The sequence below is a fragment of the Henckelia pumila genome, chromosome 4 (assembly GCF_033568475.1).
Source record: "Henckelia pumila isolate YLH828 chromosome 4, ASM3356847v2, whole genome shotgun sequence".
NCBI lineage: Eukaryota > Viridiplantae > Streptophyta > Magnoliopsida > Lamiales > Gesneriaceae > Henckelia > Henckelia pumila.
In genome coordinates this window covers 120,900,483-120,916,568 of record NC_133123.1, presented here as the reverse complement: position 1 = coordinate 120,916,568, position 16,086 = coordinate 120,900,483, and the positions used below count along the sequence as shown (strand labels likewise).

Here is a 16,086-nt window from a genome sequence, read left to right as displayed (position 1 = left end):
AGGAATGCCAGAATTCAGCAAAGAATAATAATATAAGAGCACCTGCACATTTTTTTGGAGGTCCAATGCCACGATACAAAAATGCATCTGGGCTTGGAAAAGATAAAGTGAAGAAGAAGATGCTTTGATTAGATTGTTTATGGATATTTAGTATTCTGTTTTGAATTTGATATTTTGAGAATTGGATCAAAATTTTGTTTGACCAATATATGGTAATGGATGAACAATCTCGTGTAATGGTTTGATCCTGTTCACTTATGAATCTAATCTTTTGAAGCCACTTTGTTCGAATGAAATCATGTAGTTTTCAGTTTGCCTTTGGCATTGTTTGCTGACATTTGTGTTGTTGAGATGCCGTATGTACCCGATTTATTAAGTTTTAGTCAAATGACTAGGTATTGCACTCATGCTCTGTATCCTAAAGATCGTAATTGATTCTTCAACCTGCATATGTAGTGATGTTAACTCAGAGCACTTAATTGGTATAAAAGCTCCAATGCCTGCCAGCTACTTTTTTGAAAGTTTCAGTTATTACTTGGTTCCTGATCTTCTTATGTACTATATAGAGGTTTTAGGAACATGGTCTCAGTTTTAGTTTGAGCGGTCATATTTTCTTTCAAATGTTCTGCCAAAGCGTGCTATCTAGGTGTGTCCATCTACTTGCTCAATTTTGCACCAAGATTTGATATTCGTTTTGCACTAGATTTGTTATTTGGTATCAGGTTTGGGCTGTCATTTTGCATCATTTATTTGGTTTTAGTTTATTTTACAACTCCGAATCAATTTTTTTCTCGTCATTGATTTCCTTGTGTTGATATAAAATGCTTATAAAATGATTCAAACTTTATGCATATAAAATGAATACATGCCAGAAGCAGCGTTGACTGGTGAAATCCCAGTTAATGATTTGAGTTGTTTGATTTAATCATCAGCAGCTACAATGGATATTACAGAACTTAACAAGTTTCAGTCTGCTATTATTACATGGGGTTGCTTCAAGGTTTCAACTTATGTTTCTATATAATATACATACATTTAGCTATCGTGCTTTAGATTATTTATTTGATTAGTTTGTTTGATTGACTTTATGACTAAGAATTTGATCTTTTTTAAAAGTAGAATTTTAATGTAAATGAGATATAAAATGAAACAATAAATATCAATGCTCATTCTCATTTGATTCACCACCACAAATAATTGATATAATGATATACAAGTCTATACATCATTTGATTCACTACTTTGACATCAAGTTTTTTTTACCAAGACAATGCTAAAATATTTGTAATATTTCTTGAGCCTCAGATAAAAGCTCAGTTCTTTGACTCCGAAAAGTACTTGAACTGAGTTCTTGACCATTCTTATGGAATATTCAAAGTAAGCTCCATCAACTTGGATTGTCTCTAACCTCATCTTCCTTCCCCTATACCAATGACAACATCATGAAATTCAAATTCTTAGACTGTCCAATACCAAATTCTCATGGACCATTTGCAAATCAAATTCTTTGACATTCATGCATCAATACAAAAGACATACTTGGAATCGTTGTTTTTTTAGCAAGAAGTGTCTTTCCAGTTCCAGGAGGTCCAACAAGAAGTGCACCTCTTGGAATTTTTGCTCCCAGCTCCTAGTATTTTTGTGATAGGTAAGAGCTAATACATAATTCTCATATATTCAACAAAACAACAATACCCATCAATCTAATAACTCAACACAACTTGATATTATTGCAAAAACCTGAGCTCTTCCAACAGCAGAAATAAAACAGAATAAACCAAGAGACATAGATCATCCTTCCAGGGTCGATGTGATTTTTTTTTCAAAAATCGGCAGAACACTATAATGACCCCACACTCATGAAAGTCCACTCACCAGAGGAAGCGCGAGGATTCAAGTGGTTGGAAACAATGGGAAACATGTGTTTGATGATGATTAATCAAAGGGCAGCTTCTTGTTGTGAAACAAAACTTTGTGGTAGTAAAGAAAGAAACCGACGAAGGCTTCAAATGGATTGCATTCAAAATGAACGAAAATGCGATCAACAACGTCCAACTTGTTGGGCATCTCTCCGCCATCCGGGAGATGCCTATCGATTTTTGATGAATTCATATGGATTTTCGAGGGAGGATTCCTGGGCACTCGTGTATATATATATATTCAAAAGAGTCACGCTTCATAAAAAAAACCATTATCTTGAAAAGTAGGCACGAAATTGTTCAAAGAAAATTAGGGATTTGTCGAGAGAAAAAGAAAGAGGATTTGCTACAAGGGTGGAATGTGTATGACGGTATGACAGAGGGAAAGTGTTTTTTTCGTGCAATAATTAATATGATGTGTATATTAAAATCCACATGTATATGTGATGTGGCCAAAACAACAATCTAATTTTTCATTTTAACCTAAAAGATATTTCACTTCAGAAAATTGGTAGAAAAAGGATCAAATTTATAAATAATTTAAAGATATTGGACTTAAGTCAAAGATGACAAAGATATTGGACCAAAATCCAAACATAGTAAACTTAGAGGACTAATTTATCAATTTTCCCTACAAATTACATTAAAATTACGAGTTAACAAATAAAATTTGTTTAATAGATTAAGGGCATATTGCATCTCTTATTTTTCATATTTGTTATAATTAAATAATTATAAAAATAAATTAACCAAATTATTAATATTTTTATAAAAAAATAAATAAATAAAATGTTATTATTTCGTGATTCTAACATTCAATCATTTCAATCATACATAATTATGAGACATAAGTCCACAATTAATTTCTGTATAGGCTGAAGCTCAATAAACCCATAGCCCAATATGTTAATAACTTTATTAAAAATATTTCTTTGGGTCGGGGGAAGAATCCCGTCGGGAAGAGGATTTATTCCCGATCCCTCTCCTGGTATTAATCGGGACAAGAAAAATTCCGACAATCCGGGTTGAGAAAACATCGGGTCAGGATTTTTTCGGGACAGGGAAGGGATGGGATTCGGGAAGGTCAAGATTTTCATGAATTTTTCCAGCGCCTAATATGAATATATAGGCGGAGTATGGGCCGTCACATTCGCTTGCCGCCTCATAAAGCAAATTTGAAAAGATGATTATGCGGCCAAATTGAACGACATTGACATATTAAAGCACTAAATTTCGTAAGATTTGTATCACTCCCTTGAATTGCATCCACTACGAGCTTTGCATATGTCTCAAAAATCACATCTTTTAGCTCAAGATCAATAGTCCAAGCAGTGCGTCCAACAATGCCAGTGCCTCAGCCTCTCGACTACTGACAGCTCCAGTTCGCACTGTCATACGACAAACCATAAAGTCTTCGTCAGAATTCCGAATCATGGCACAAGATCATGTGGCATTTATTTCTAGAAGAGATCGATGCATCTATATTGCACTTTAGGACATTCATGGGTGATCAGTAGACTTCAACCTTGTTCCTACATGACCTGATCAATTCGATCATTTCCAGCACTGGTTGTTGTAATTTTGGTCAATATTATCACTCAGATTTTTAGGCATACATCGAGCATTAATTCATTGGGCCAGAATTCCATGGCTAAAGAAACTATGACTCTAGCTGATTAGGATGCCTCATCCCATATATTTGCATTTCTATACCTCCATATTCTCCCACAATAACAACAAATTTTGAGATGTTGTCGGCAACACATTTCTTGATACATCGAAACAACCATTCGGACAAAAAAATCCAGCATCGTTAGTACAGTGTTCTACAAGAGTCTACAAATTGGCTAGGACCCAACATCGTTTAGCATAAGGGCACATAATAAATAGATGTCATGAGTTCTCCACTCTCGAGCCACAAACAGCACAAGAAGAGAACACATTTATATTTTTCATGTGAAGACCTACCTTGGTTGGTAGGCAACTCCACGCAGCACGCCACAAAAACATCTTAGCCTTTGGTGGTGCTTTAATTTTTCATAAATTGCTCCAATCACCTTGCACTTTGTAGTGGTTCTAAATATTTGAAGCTTGCTCCATAAAAATTCAATATTCAGACTTTACTATGTAGTGACCATCTCTACTAAAATGTCATATTTGAAAGTCTTTCGCAGAGCCATTCGGTAAAGAGATACCAGTTATTCTCTCACATCCCTGTTATCAAATAGATCATTAAGCAGTGCAACTGTATAGTGACTCGCTCCATAATTACCTACAAAACATTCTTAAGTATGCAGATAAATTTTAAAGCACAATAATCAATAAACAACGGAAATAAAGTCTCCCAACAAACCAACCGGCGGAATACAACCGGTCCTAAACCAATAATGAAACATAGTTTATACAACCCTATCGAAACAACACTGAAATATCCTCAGTAAAAACCCGATAATGGAAACAAACACCAATCACAGAACTGCTGCAACCTCAGCGACTGTTACCTCCTGGTCCGTCCAACCTAAGTCCGTCCAACCTAAGTCTTGTCCGGTGGAATGGGGTGCACAAGACAAAATCGAGGACGTGATCGATAACAAAGTCCAGAACGAAAGTATGAGTATACACATGCTACGAATGCTAATGCAAATTTACAGGTATCGGAAACTTGTAAAAGCTCTTGCTCAATTAAGTGATGCCATGGTATGTAGCACACTGGGCTATTGCATCAGGAGGTGGCTCACACACCAGAAATAATCAGCGGATATCGATGACCTGATCTGCACCAACGGATCCAACCATCCACTCAAGAACACGGGTTTGAGCGATCCCACTACGGGCTATATCAAGGTACATGCTCAAGAGGATAATGTATGCAGCATAATAATCGTGACATAATATGTAGTGACCCGTACCCAAAATAAGGTGATTAAGGGCTTAAATCACAATTAATTAATTTTAATGGGTTTTAGCAGATCGAAAGCTCCGATCATGCGATCGGAAGTTCTGATCGTCGTCTATAAATAGAGGGTTTGAGGCTCATTTGGAGTGCACCTCATCCAATCCTCTCCTCTTGCTTCTTAGTCCTTTTAGGATATTTTTAGGCTTTCTAGGTGTCCTATTGGTGATCCAGAAGTGGCTAGGCGCTACGGGGCTAGTAGCGGAGCTAGGGGTGGCAAAAACTCCCAAAATCCCGACCCTTCCCGAATCCCATCCCATTCCCGTCCCGAAAAAATCCCAACCCGAAATTTTCCCGACCTGAACTTTCGGGATTTTTCCCATCCCGATTAATATCGGGAGCGGGATCGGGAATAAAACCTCATCCCGACGGGATTCTCAACCCGTCCCGAAATAATATAATATATTTTATTAATAAATTTATAATATAATAAGATAAATATTATTATGTTTCAACTCATATATCACTTAATTGTGGACTTAATTCGCATAATTTTTATTGTTGGGATGATTAATTGTAAACTCACGAAATGTCATTTTATTTTTGTGTATTTTTTTAAAATTAAATTAATAATTTAATTAATTCTATTTATAATTATCTAATTAGAACAAATATGTAGAACAAAACTCAAGAGATTAATTTGACAATCTATTTAACAAAATTTATTTACATTTTATTAATAATTATTCAATACATTTTTTCTCTTAACAAAATTTTGAAACATTATCCGAAATATTTTAATATTATATGTTTTAAGTTGAATATTTATTTTTATTTATAAATATAAGTTTCTAAATAGTACATTTAATAAAATTATCACCCTTTTTTTATTTTTTGAACGAAATCTTGAATATGAAAAAAAAATTCGGGATTTTCTCTTCCTACCCGATGGGATTCCGAACATTCGGGATCCCGAATAGTCGGGTCCCGAAATGTTTCGGGTACGAGATCGGGAGAAAAAAAGTTTCCCGATTCTTATCGGGACGGGAGTCGGGTAGGGGGTTTACGGGACGGGTCCCGACCCTATTCCACCCCTAAGCGGAGCTGTGTCTAAGTTTTGAGGCAATCGTCAGCAGAGGGCTAATGACGGACGCAGATATAGCTTTGGCTTCCTAAAAATATTTAGGAGTATGAAATAGCTTAGTTAAGGCTTTTAGAGCTTAAATAGTAATGCATGGGTAATTGCATTGTAGTTGCAGTAGCGTGGACTTGTAGGCGTCGGATGTAGACCGAAGTGCTAAGATTTGGCCTGCAGTGTTAGAGGTACGCAAGAACTAACCGAGATAGCTGGCATGATATATATACTTATATGTTGCATGAGTATGTGCTATGTGTTTTATCATGTTTTACTACTTTAGCACATGCATGTTTTTACATTGTACTGCATCTGGTATAATGTGAGTCATGACAGTTTCCATCGGTGATGAGTTACTCCTTATGGATTCGTGTCTGGGTAGGCTCAGCCCTTGGTTTTGCTATCACTAAGAGCGACCACGACGGTCGAATAGACGCAATAGTTGATAGGGTGAATATATGAGTACCCCCGCGGGGTCTCTCTTTGGCAAGGTGTTGTATATTCGGTGGCGCCCTAAGCAGACTGTTTTACCCAGGATTTTAAAGTCATTTGTGTAAAGCCCAAAAATATTAAGTTCTTAATGACGGGATTTAAGATTTAAATTTCGGATATGAGAAGGTATTTATTTGAAGAAGTTACGAAATTAGAAATTTCAATTTCGGGTCAGAAATATTTAATTTGAGGATTTTCGGATTTTAAGATTTTATTATTTGGAATTCTTAAATTAAAAGATTAAAAATATTTGCAATTGATATTTATGGAATTTAAGATGTGAATTCCAAGATGATAAATATCAAGAATGAATTTGGAGGATGAAATCTGAGAAAGGGCCAATTTGCAAATATTGAGCAATTCAGGGACTAAAATGCGATAATGTCTGAAATGATTTAATTTTAATCCTAGAATATTTAATTTGAGAATATTTAGATTTTAGACTTGAATTCTAATATTCTTAAATTATTTAGGATTTAAATTGATTGAAATTGAATTAAATCGCTTGTCCGGAGACTGAATTGCAATTAGGCCAAAGTTTAGGGGCCAAAATGCAAATAAGGCTATATATATCACAATTCCCACTTGTTTTTCATCAGATTAACGTGAGGAATCATGGAAAAGATCAGAAAACCCTTCACGCCATTTTTGAATTCTTTTAAACTCCGATATCTTTCAATCCGCCCGGTAGAATTTTCGATTGATCGTATATTTGCGATCACAGCTCCGAGTGCTATTTTTTGACGTAAGTTTTTTCTATCATGTTTGAATTTTAAGTTGTTTTTAAACTTAAGATTTGATTGTATAAACATGTTCTAGTATATACGACGATAGAATATCTAAAACGGATCGAGAAAAGATCGTCGTTTGGACATGTTTTGGAATATTGAAAGATTTTTCGAAAATCTGATTTTGTTAGGAGATGATGTTCACGTTTTATGCTGCTGAAATTGGTGATAATATATGCTGGACATGATTGAAATATTGATGTTTAAGCTTTTGGAACGATCGAAATCGTATCGTTACGCCGCTGGTTCAATATTTTGAATTGTTATGCATTCTAAATGTCTAGAGCTCATCTTCAAGATTAATTGTGGATGAATGGAATATGAGATTATGTTTAGAATGAAGATATAATTATATTTGTATCGAAAGATTTATCGAACTCAAATAGTTGCGACATAGGTTTGAATTGTGATTGTATTAGCAAGATTTGAACTGAATAAGCTTTAAAGAAACATCGATTCAGATTGAAAATTGATGTTTAGCTATGTGATACATTATTTCAGATTTGAATTGAAGCTTATCGAAGTTGAATTGATGAGTTCGAGTTTGTATGACTTGAAGTGTTTGAAGTTGAATCAAGAATACCTTCAAGTATCACTGATTGAAATGAGCAGAATTTGATGACAGAGTGTCAGCTATTTGAATTAGAAATGCAGGTATGAATAGACATCAATAGATGGGCAGAATAACTCGAGCTTGTTTTGCTTATCGAGTTGCCTAAAATCACATACTTGTCTATTTGTATATATGTTATGGTTGAAGTTTACATAAATGGGATAGATTATTCAAGATAGCCATTTTCTTGAATTTCCCAGAACATTTATGTAAATGTTTACCTGTTTAAGCTGATTTGTAGTATTTTCTGTATTGAACATGTTTTACATGTTTTATGAGATGCTTGCAGATTTATTGCTATCTTTATGTGATTAGCTGCTTTGTTTTGCTTAGTTGGTTTATTGAGCAAGTGTTCAAGGTGTTTTATAGCTTTTAATGCATACAGCTTATGTTGCATTCATCTTGAACTCCAGCCTAAATTAGCACAGAGGGCAGCCATCTCCTAGAGTGCATATGACGTTTGGAGAGCTGTAGTGAGTGGCATGGAATGTAGATTTATTTCCAGAGTCAGCTTGACTCATGGCACGGATTATGGATTTATGTTCAGAGCCAGAAGACTCACTATAGTTGCACCAAAGTCAGAGGAGTAAAATACTTGATGCTGCCTCGAATGGGAGTGTCGGTAGTTTGAGAGCTATTTTATTCCTCGGGATCCCAAAGAACCAAGCTTTATTGGTATCAGCTTTGCTAGCCTATTCCTTGGCACATGCATTGCATTTATGCATTAACCTAGAGACTTCTATGGTTTAGATTATGCGTTTATAAATGCTAGCATGTTATGTTAATTCAAGATGTGAATTAGTTATATGTTTAAATGATGTATATGCATGCTATTTTCCGGCTGTTGCTTTGTTTGTATGTGTGCATTGCATCAGGTTGGGGGCATGATCAAGATAGAGTTGGCTTGGATAGCAGCAAGAACAGTTTTAGCAAGTGAGGACTCGGGTTTTAAGTAGATGAAATGTATTGTATGCCAACATGTTAGAAAACAGAGATCTTGTACATGTTGTTAGTTGATAAATCCTAGTTTATATTCTCTTGAATTGATGTATTTATGAGATAGGATTTATTTTCCAATGCATGTATATTAATTGACAGCCTTTTTAATGCAACAGATTTCCAGTATTTTGGAGCCCGCTCGATCGGTTAATATCGACGGATCGAGCGAGGCCTTATTTTGCAAAACAGAGGTTGAGCTTTTTGTTGCTCGCTCGATCGGTAACATTTCACCGATCGAGCGAGGCCATTTTTGTTCAGACCCAAGAGCAGAATATTTTGGCTCGCTCGATCGGGCAAGTTTTACCGATCGAGCGAGGGGCTCATTTTAAAAAAATAAAAAAAAATTTTAGCTCTTGGTTTGAATATTCTTTTATGCTATGATTAATTGTTTATTAATCGTTTATTGCCCTAAGATGAGATTAGCAACCCGAGGTCCCCACAATTTGTGTGCTGCATATTTGTTTATATATCATTGCTTTCGTATTGAGTGTAGTCGCTCACGTCCCTCTGTTTTGTGTTCTTGGGATACCTTGGGGCAGGACAGGTTTGAGATTGGACGATCCAGGTGGTTCTCACCAAGAGTGAGGCCGGTGCTAGTTGCCGTGAGAGTTTTAGTGGTAGGGATTGATACCCTAAAAACTTTCGATATAGTTGTATAAGAGTATTATACAATTTTTATTGTCGTCGGTTGTATTTTTCCGATTAGATTTGTTGTATTTAAATTATTCGCTCTTTACGCTTTAATTATTTACTGCATGCGCTAATTACTTTGATTAGGTAGTGGATCTGGGTAGGGTCGCTACATAATATATGCACATAAAACATGTCATATAATCATTCAAACATTAATCATGCATAGGATATCTCGGATAGTACGTCCATATCTCTACTCAAGCAACCTAGCAACTCGGGTACTCAACTCCAAGCCTATAAGCAAGTAATCACCATATCGCTCTTAGTGTACTAAAAGTCTTAACTAGACTAATAGTTACTCCCAAGAGCTAATCAGAATCTATAATTATACATGCGTCCGTCGTTAGCCCTTTGATGGGGATAGCCCCAAACTCCAGGTACAACTCCGCTACGATCCCAATAGCACCTCGCTTTTGCCCGACCCTCGAATCCACACCTAAAAACCCTTAAAATCTGGCAAGAACCGAGAGAGAATAGTGGGAAATGAGCAAATAAATGTCTGCCTTGAGCCTTGTATTTATAGGCAAACTTCGGACCTTCCGATCCCTGGTTCGGAGCTTCTGAACGCATTTCGGAGCTTCCGATGTCTGGCCACCAAACGCATATCTTGTGATTGGACAACCCACTGTGCTTGCAGAGTTCGGACCTTCCGAACTTGGTTCGGAGCTTCCGAATTCACTCGAGTCAAATCACCAATAAAAAAGCCTATACTTTCTTATCCAAAGGCAATTGTATCTTTCGATTTGCAGTTTGGAACATCCGAACTGCTCGATGCCTCCGATCTTTAACATTGTCATCTGATCATGTTCGAAGCTTCCGATCAGCTCTTCGGAGCTTCCGAAATACCCAATAACTTGAAGCCCTGTGTACCATTTCTGATAGTTCTGAATCCGATTTTTAACTCTATAAATCCAATCTGATCGTTCTGAATCCGATTTTAACTCTATAAACCCAATCTGATCGTTCTGAATCCGATTTTTAACTTTATAAACCCAAATGAGAATTTTTTAATCATGTTTTGACCAATTGAACATGTTTAGACAATTCCTTAACTAAATTAAAAATCGTGCTACTACATTCTCCCCAACTTAAAAGATTTCTTCCTCGAAATTCGGATTAGGAAAACACAACGAAACAAACTTTATTGCAACAGTGCAGTTAACAAATACAACTGAACTGCTCAAAGAAAATACAATCAAAACAACTCAGGATTCTTAGAATGCATACGACTCTCTAACTCCAAAGTTGCCTCCTCTGTGCCTGACGTTGCCACTGAATCATGACTGGGAGAATGCGCTTGTTCCAAAGCACCTTGTCTTTTCTGTCAATAATCCTGAGTTGTCTCTCCATGTACGAAAAGTCGGGCTCTAAATGAACTTCTATCGGATGTAGTACATGCAACTCGTCTGCCATATACTGACGGAGTAGAGATACGTGGAACACATTGTGAATGCTGGAGAGATACGGCGGTAAAGCCAAACTATAAGCCAAATCATCGACTTTCTCTAGGTTCTCAAACGGACCAATGAATCTCGACGTTAACTCGCCATTCAGACCAAATCTCATCACATTCCGTAAAGGTTAAATTCACAAGAACACATGCTTTTCTGGCTCAAAATGCAGAGGTCTGTGCTTGGTGTTGGCATAACTGAAGCTCTCAACTAAAAATGGTAAACCCAAGTTTCAAGCACTTACCCTTGATCATCACTGTCTATGATTAATTTACGGTATATAAAAATTTATTGAGAGACTTGATTATTTTTATATATATATATATAACTTTTATTGAGAGAGATTGTTGATAAGGTTGAACAAGCGGACACTGTCTATAAATATCATAACTCAAATACTTAAAATAAAAACGAAATATGCCTAAATTATGAAATAAATTTTTTTTGGTATACTTAAAAAATAATAATAGCTGACTCTTAAAATTGCTTATGTGCATACTATATAGATATTGATTTTCTTTCTTTTTTTTTGCGCAAAAAATGTCCTTACACAACATAGAGATTGCACTTTTTTTTATTTACTTCTTCTATTTCAATGTTTTATTTAAAATTATATTTTAGTCTTTTGATAAATTTTAAAATTACGATACAATCTTCTCATGAATATAATCAATTCAAGTAACATTATTTTTTCACAACTATGATATTGTATGTTATGTGTCCTTATTCGAATATCAATTAAATTAATTAAAAGAAAAATTATATAAACACTTGCCCGGAGCACAAATATACGTATATACATATGCATACAAACTTGGTACACATGACCTGTGCTGCCATCTGCTTCTTTCACAAACTATTTCAATACCTCTGTTCCATTGCTCTCGCGGCACCTCTTGCACACACTTTGTTCTTTGGAGCAAACAAGTGTACGAAAAACTGAAAAAAAAAAAAAAAAAAGGGTTAATTTTTTCATGCGATTGCGCTGCTAATGGCGACGGCGCCGACAAAATCACAGCCACTGCACAACTTCTCCATGCCGCAACTCAAATGGGCTCAGAAAACTTCGTCCTCCAACCGCCGCCGTGACTCCCCCGATCAGTGCCCCGCTGTTTCCAAGACACCGCCCCGGAACGACTCGGATGAGCAGAATGGGGAGGAGGGCAAGCCCTGGAACTTGCGGCCGCGGAAGGGAGTCGTGAAAGCGGTGCCTTTTCAGAAGAAAGAAATTTGTGCTGGGGACTTTGGTAATTTTGGTGATATGAGGAACGATGGGGTTGGTAACAGCGTGAGGGTGAGGGGTTTGATAGATGGAGGGCAGCAGGGTGCTGTGGGTATGGAGAGGAAGGAGAAGAAGACGAAGCTCTGGATTTCGCTGTCGAGGGAAGAAATCGAGGAGGATGTTTATGCTTTGACGGGGTCGAGGCCTGCCCGCAGGCCAAGAAAATGGCCTAAGAATGTTCAGAAACAGCTCGACGTAAATTTATTTTTGTTTATGATGTAGAAAGAATGGAAATTTTGCTATTCCTGGTGTTTGTAATTGTATGTGATATCTCTTGATTTCTTTTTACAGAATCTGTTCCCTGGACTGTATTTGGTGGGAGTTGCGGCGGACTCATACAGGATTCACGATGCTCCGGTATGAATCGTCTTATGTCATTTTTATTGGTTGCTGTTATGTGGGAATCGGTTGTTTTTATGCATGCTAGAGCATTTATTCAGCTCTTAATTTGTGGGTCAATCTTTATTTTTGAGGATTTTTTTTGTGGAGATATGGATGTATTTGGGGTTGATAAGATTTGGAAGATGATAACGTGATATTATTACTTGCAGAAATAAATGCAGTGTAAAGGATAAATTTAGACATTTGATGCAACGGCAAAAGGGTAAACTTTCATCCATCAAATGTGTGGATCCATGCGTCGTTTGGTGCGCATGATGGTTCTCATCGTTATGATTTTTACAGAGAATTTTCGGATTCTATTAAGTTTTGTTCGTTCAAAATGTTGTAGCTTTACTGGATGTTAAGTCATATGAAGCTGAGTGTTGACATTTTGTCATGCAGAATTAGATTTGGTGCCAAAATTATGGAGGTTCGGAAGCATGTGATTCACTGTGACGTAAACCCAGCTGAGGTACATTTCGTGGGCAAAGGTAGGGGACAGAGAGCTAGTATAGGTTGATAGTAACTGGAAGTATCTATAGGTTGCATAGTTCAGGGCAGTATCTAGAATTTAGGGGCTTAATATAGACTTGTCTTTTATTGATGCAAAAAGTATTTGTAGTTTTGGATGTTTTTTCATGTATGAATGCGTTCACAATCCTTTATTGAAATGCAGCATCTTATTTTGTTGTTTGTGTTTTTGTTTTGAAAAGTTCATATCTTGAGTATGTGATGTGCTTCAAAATCTTCCCAACTTGACTTGGGACTCTGGGAAACTATCTAGTGCATTATGTAGTTTCATTCTGATATTGAACTTACTCGGGGAAACACTATCGGCCTTTTTCTACTCCCTGTCGTCTGAGGATATGCTTATCTCCAACCTGTCCGCTCTCAGAAGTTCATACAACTATAATACAATATGTTGTTCTATTCCAAATTACGTGGTCGTATATTACTTGGAGCACTTTCCAGTGTCTCACCTATCTTTTCAAAATTCGCATAGTTAAAGATTGGACCCAAGAATACCAGCTGACAGTGAGAGATCTTGTGGCAGGATTTTAAGCTTTCATGGTTTATTAATTTTCTTTCGTTGTCCTGTCATCATGACTAGGATAATATGGCCCTTGCCGTATTTCCAGTTTATCTTCACATTCCTTCTAGACACTGAGGACCTTGCCATGAGACTAAGTTTTTAATCTTGCAAGGCCAGTTAGGTACCATAAATTCTGCAAGTAATCAACATGCCTCCATGTTGTTATGTTTCTCTTTTACATTATCGATTGCATGCTGAGATAAATGATCTTTTGTGGCTCAGCCTAATACAGTGGTTTTCCAATTGGCAAAGTTCTAAGTTTATAATATTACTCTAATTCATGGGAGTCTTCGTTAAATTATCTGTTTCCCGCACCTATCTGAAAGAGGTGAAACTGGTGTCGAAGGATGAGGATGGCTCGCTTTCTGTTGTGAATCCCTCTAACAAGGCAAACGTATTAAACAATTCTGTCAAGAAATATAATATGGTAAGGTTAGTTGTATAAGATTGGGGAGTAAATTTGTCATCTTTTCTTTTCGATTTTACATATGGTTGATGTTGTCTTCTGTCTTTTTTCCTTGAAAGCTTTTTCACAATCTTTTTTTGTTTTTTCTCCCTTTGTCACATAGAAATGCGTCAAATATTGTCCATTGTTGGATATGTGTTAAATCGCTCGAATAGTTCTGCTCCCGCATCCACAGCTGAATGAGCATGAGCGGTTGATCGTATTTAAAACTTTATGCCAGAACATCATATTGAAATTATAAGTTATGTTTTACTGAAAAACGTTTTTGGTGAATTCGTGAAATCGGCCTTTTCGAGTTCATGAACGAAGGAACAAAGCTTCACTATAAAAGATTGCTCATAAAGTTCTTAAAATTTTGCGGTTTTAGAGACCGGGCGAACCGTTTGAGTTTGTATCGTGGGTAATTGTGCAATCCCACGGTAAACACCAAACTCAAATATTTAAGCTAATTGATTCTTTGTTTTCTTTTTATCAACTATAGATTTTTGTAGTGAAATTCATAGAAACTAACATCTATCTGAAAAGTCTAAAAATCCTAAAAAAATTTTAAAAAATATTAATAGGCTAAAACATCTTTCATTGTTTTTAAAACTCTAGCGTATTATACTTATGTTATAAAAACTCATGTACATTTACCCCTTTGATAATGAGTTTTATACTCAATTTTTTAAAATATGGGGATGATTAACATATTATTCTTTTTATTAACATATTATTAATTTTACATATCTTGTTTTTTTTTTGTTTCTCTGATTTTTCACAAAGGATGTTGATGCAATCACCTCGAAATTTCTACGTGTTCGATAAGTTGATGAGCAGGTCTTCTGTGATGTGTCAGATTTCGTTCATATTTGCAGTGAAAAGTGATATTTTTCATGGGTCGGGTTAGATATCTGTTTCAAAATCTGTGAAACGATCTCATAGGAATTTTGTGTAAGTTGATTGTATTTTTCAAGATGAATCCACGTAAAGATCATCTCCAATTCATAACTCTATTTAATGCAACATTAACTTCTAATTAAAATAATTTATGTACTAAATCTAAAACTGTGTCTTCAACGCATCATTCTACACTGAATTCGAAAGAGGATATCCTTATTGTCTACCATTTTATTTACAACATCTAAATTATTTCACGAATTTTTAAATACAAATTTATTATATATTAAACTTAAACTTGAATAGTTTAATTTTTATTTATCGATGTGTTTTTTGGATATTTCTTTTAAAATATTCAACTTTTCATTTGCGAATGTTTAAATAATAAATTTAATCATAAATGAAAATGTTGCATTTATGTCAAAACAATTATATGTTATGAAGCTGATAAAAAAAAAAAACAATAATCAAGCTTATAGAGAAACACCGAGTAAAATTATTTTCAAAAACATTTGTTCTATTTTTTTAATATATAAATTAATTATAATTATTTAGTCTAAATTAAAATCGAAAAAAATATATATATTTGAAATCCAAAATTATATTTGTTGATTTCGAAAATGTAAGCAATCCTAATTCTTATAATGATGACAAAAGTTGTTATTGTGTTAACATATTTCGTCAAATTTGCAGTTTAGAGATGATGCTTTGAAGCAAAATGATTTGGCAAGAAAACATAGCCTTGACATTCATATTCCATATGCTTAAAAGAAAATCAAGTTTAAATATGGGAGAATAAAATCAGCTAAAAATAATAAAATAAAAATTTCAGCTTAGCTAAACTTCTAGCGCAACAAACTATTTTGAGCATTTTTCATTGGCCTGTTATCCAATTGGTGTGCTTCTAATTCTAAATATGTTGATCAACCACAAGTACTAAAGTCATATTCAAACATATTTTCTTTATTTGGATATTATTGGTTTTGAGAAAAATCGTCCACG

The 16,086-nt window shown here is 35.4% G+C and overlaps 1 protein-coding gene across 2 annotated transcripts; it reads left to right on the top strand.

Annotated features, from left to right (window-relative positions):
* Positions 1–11,819: 11,819 nt before the first annotated feature.
* Positions 11,820–13,337, top strand: LOC140866949 (uncharacterized). 2 transcript variants are annotated; one of them, XM_073272009.1, is made up of 4 exons: positions 11,820–12,460; positions 12,557–12,622; positions 12,817–12,869; positions 13,049–13,337. In XM_073272009.1, exons 1-3 carry the CDS (start codon positions 11,975–11,977, stop codon positions 12,820–12,822), a joined length of 558 nt encoding a protein of 185 aa, XP_073128110.1. In that variant the 5' UTR covers positions 11,820–11,974; the 3' UTR covers positions 12,823–12,869; positions 13,049–13,337. The 2 variants fall into 2 exon arrangements, with proteins under 2 accessions (XP_073128110.1, XP_073128111.1); XM_073272010.1 differs by lacking the exon at positions 12,817–12,869.
* Positions 13,338–16,086: the final 2,749 nt, after the last annotated feature.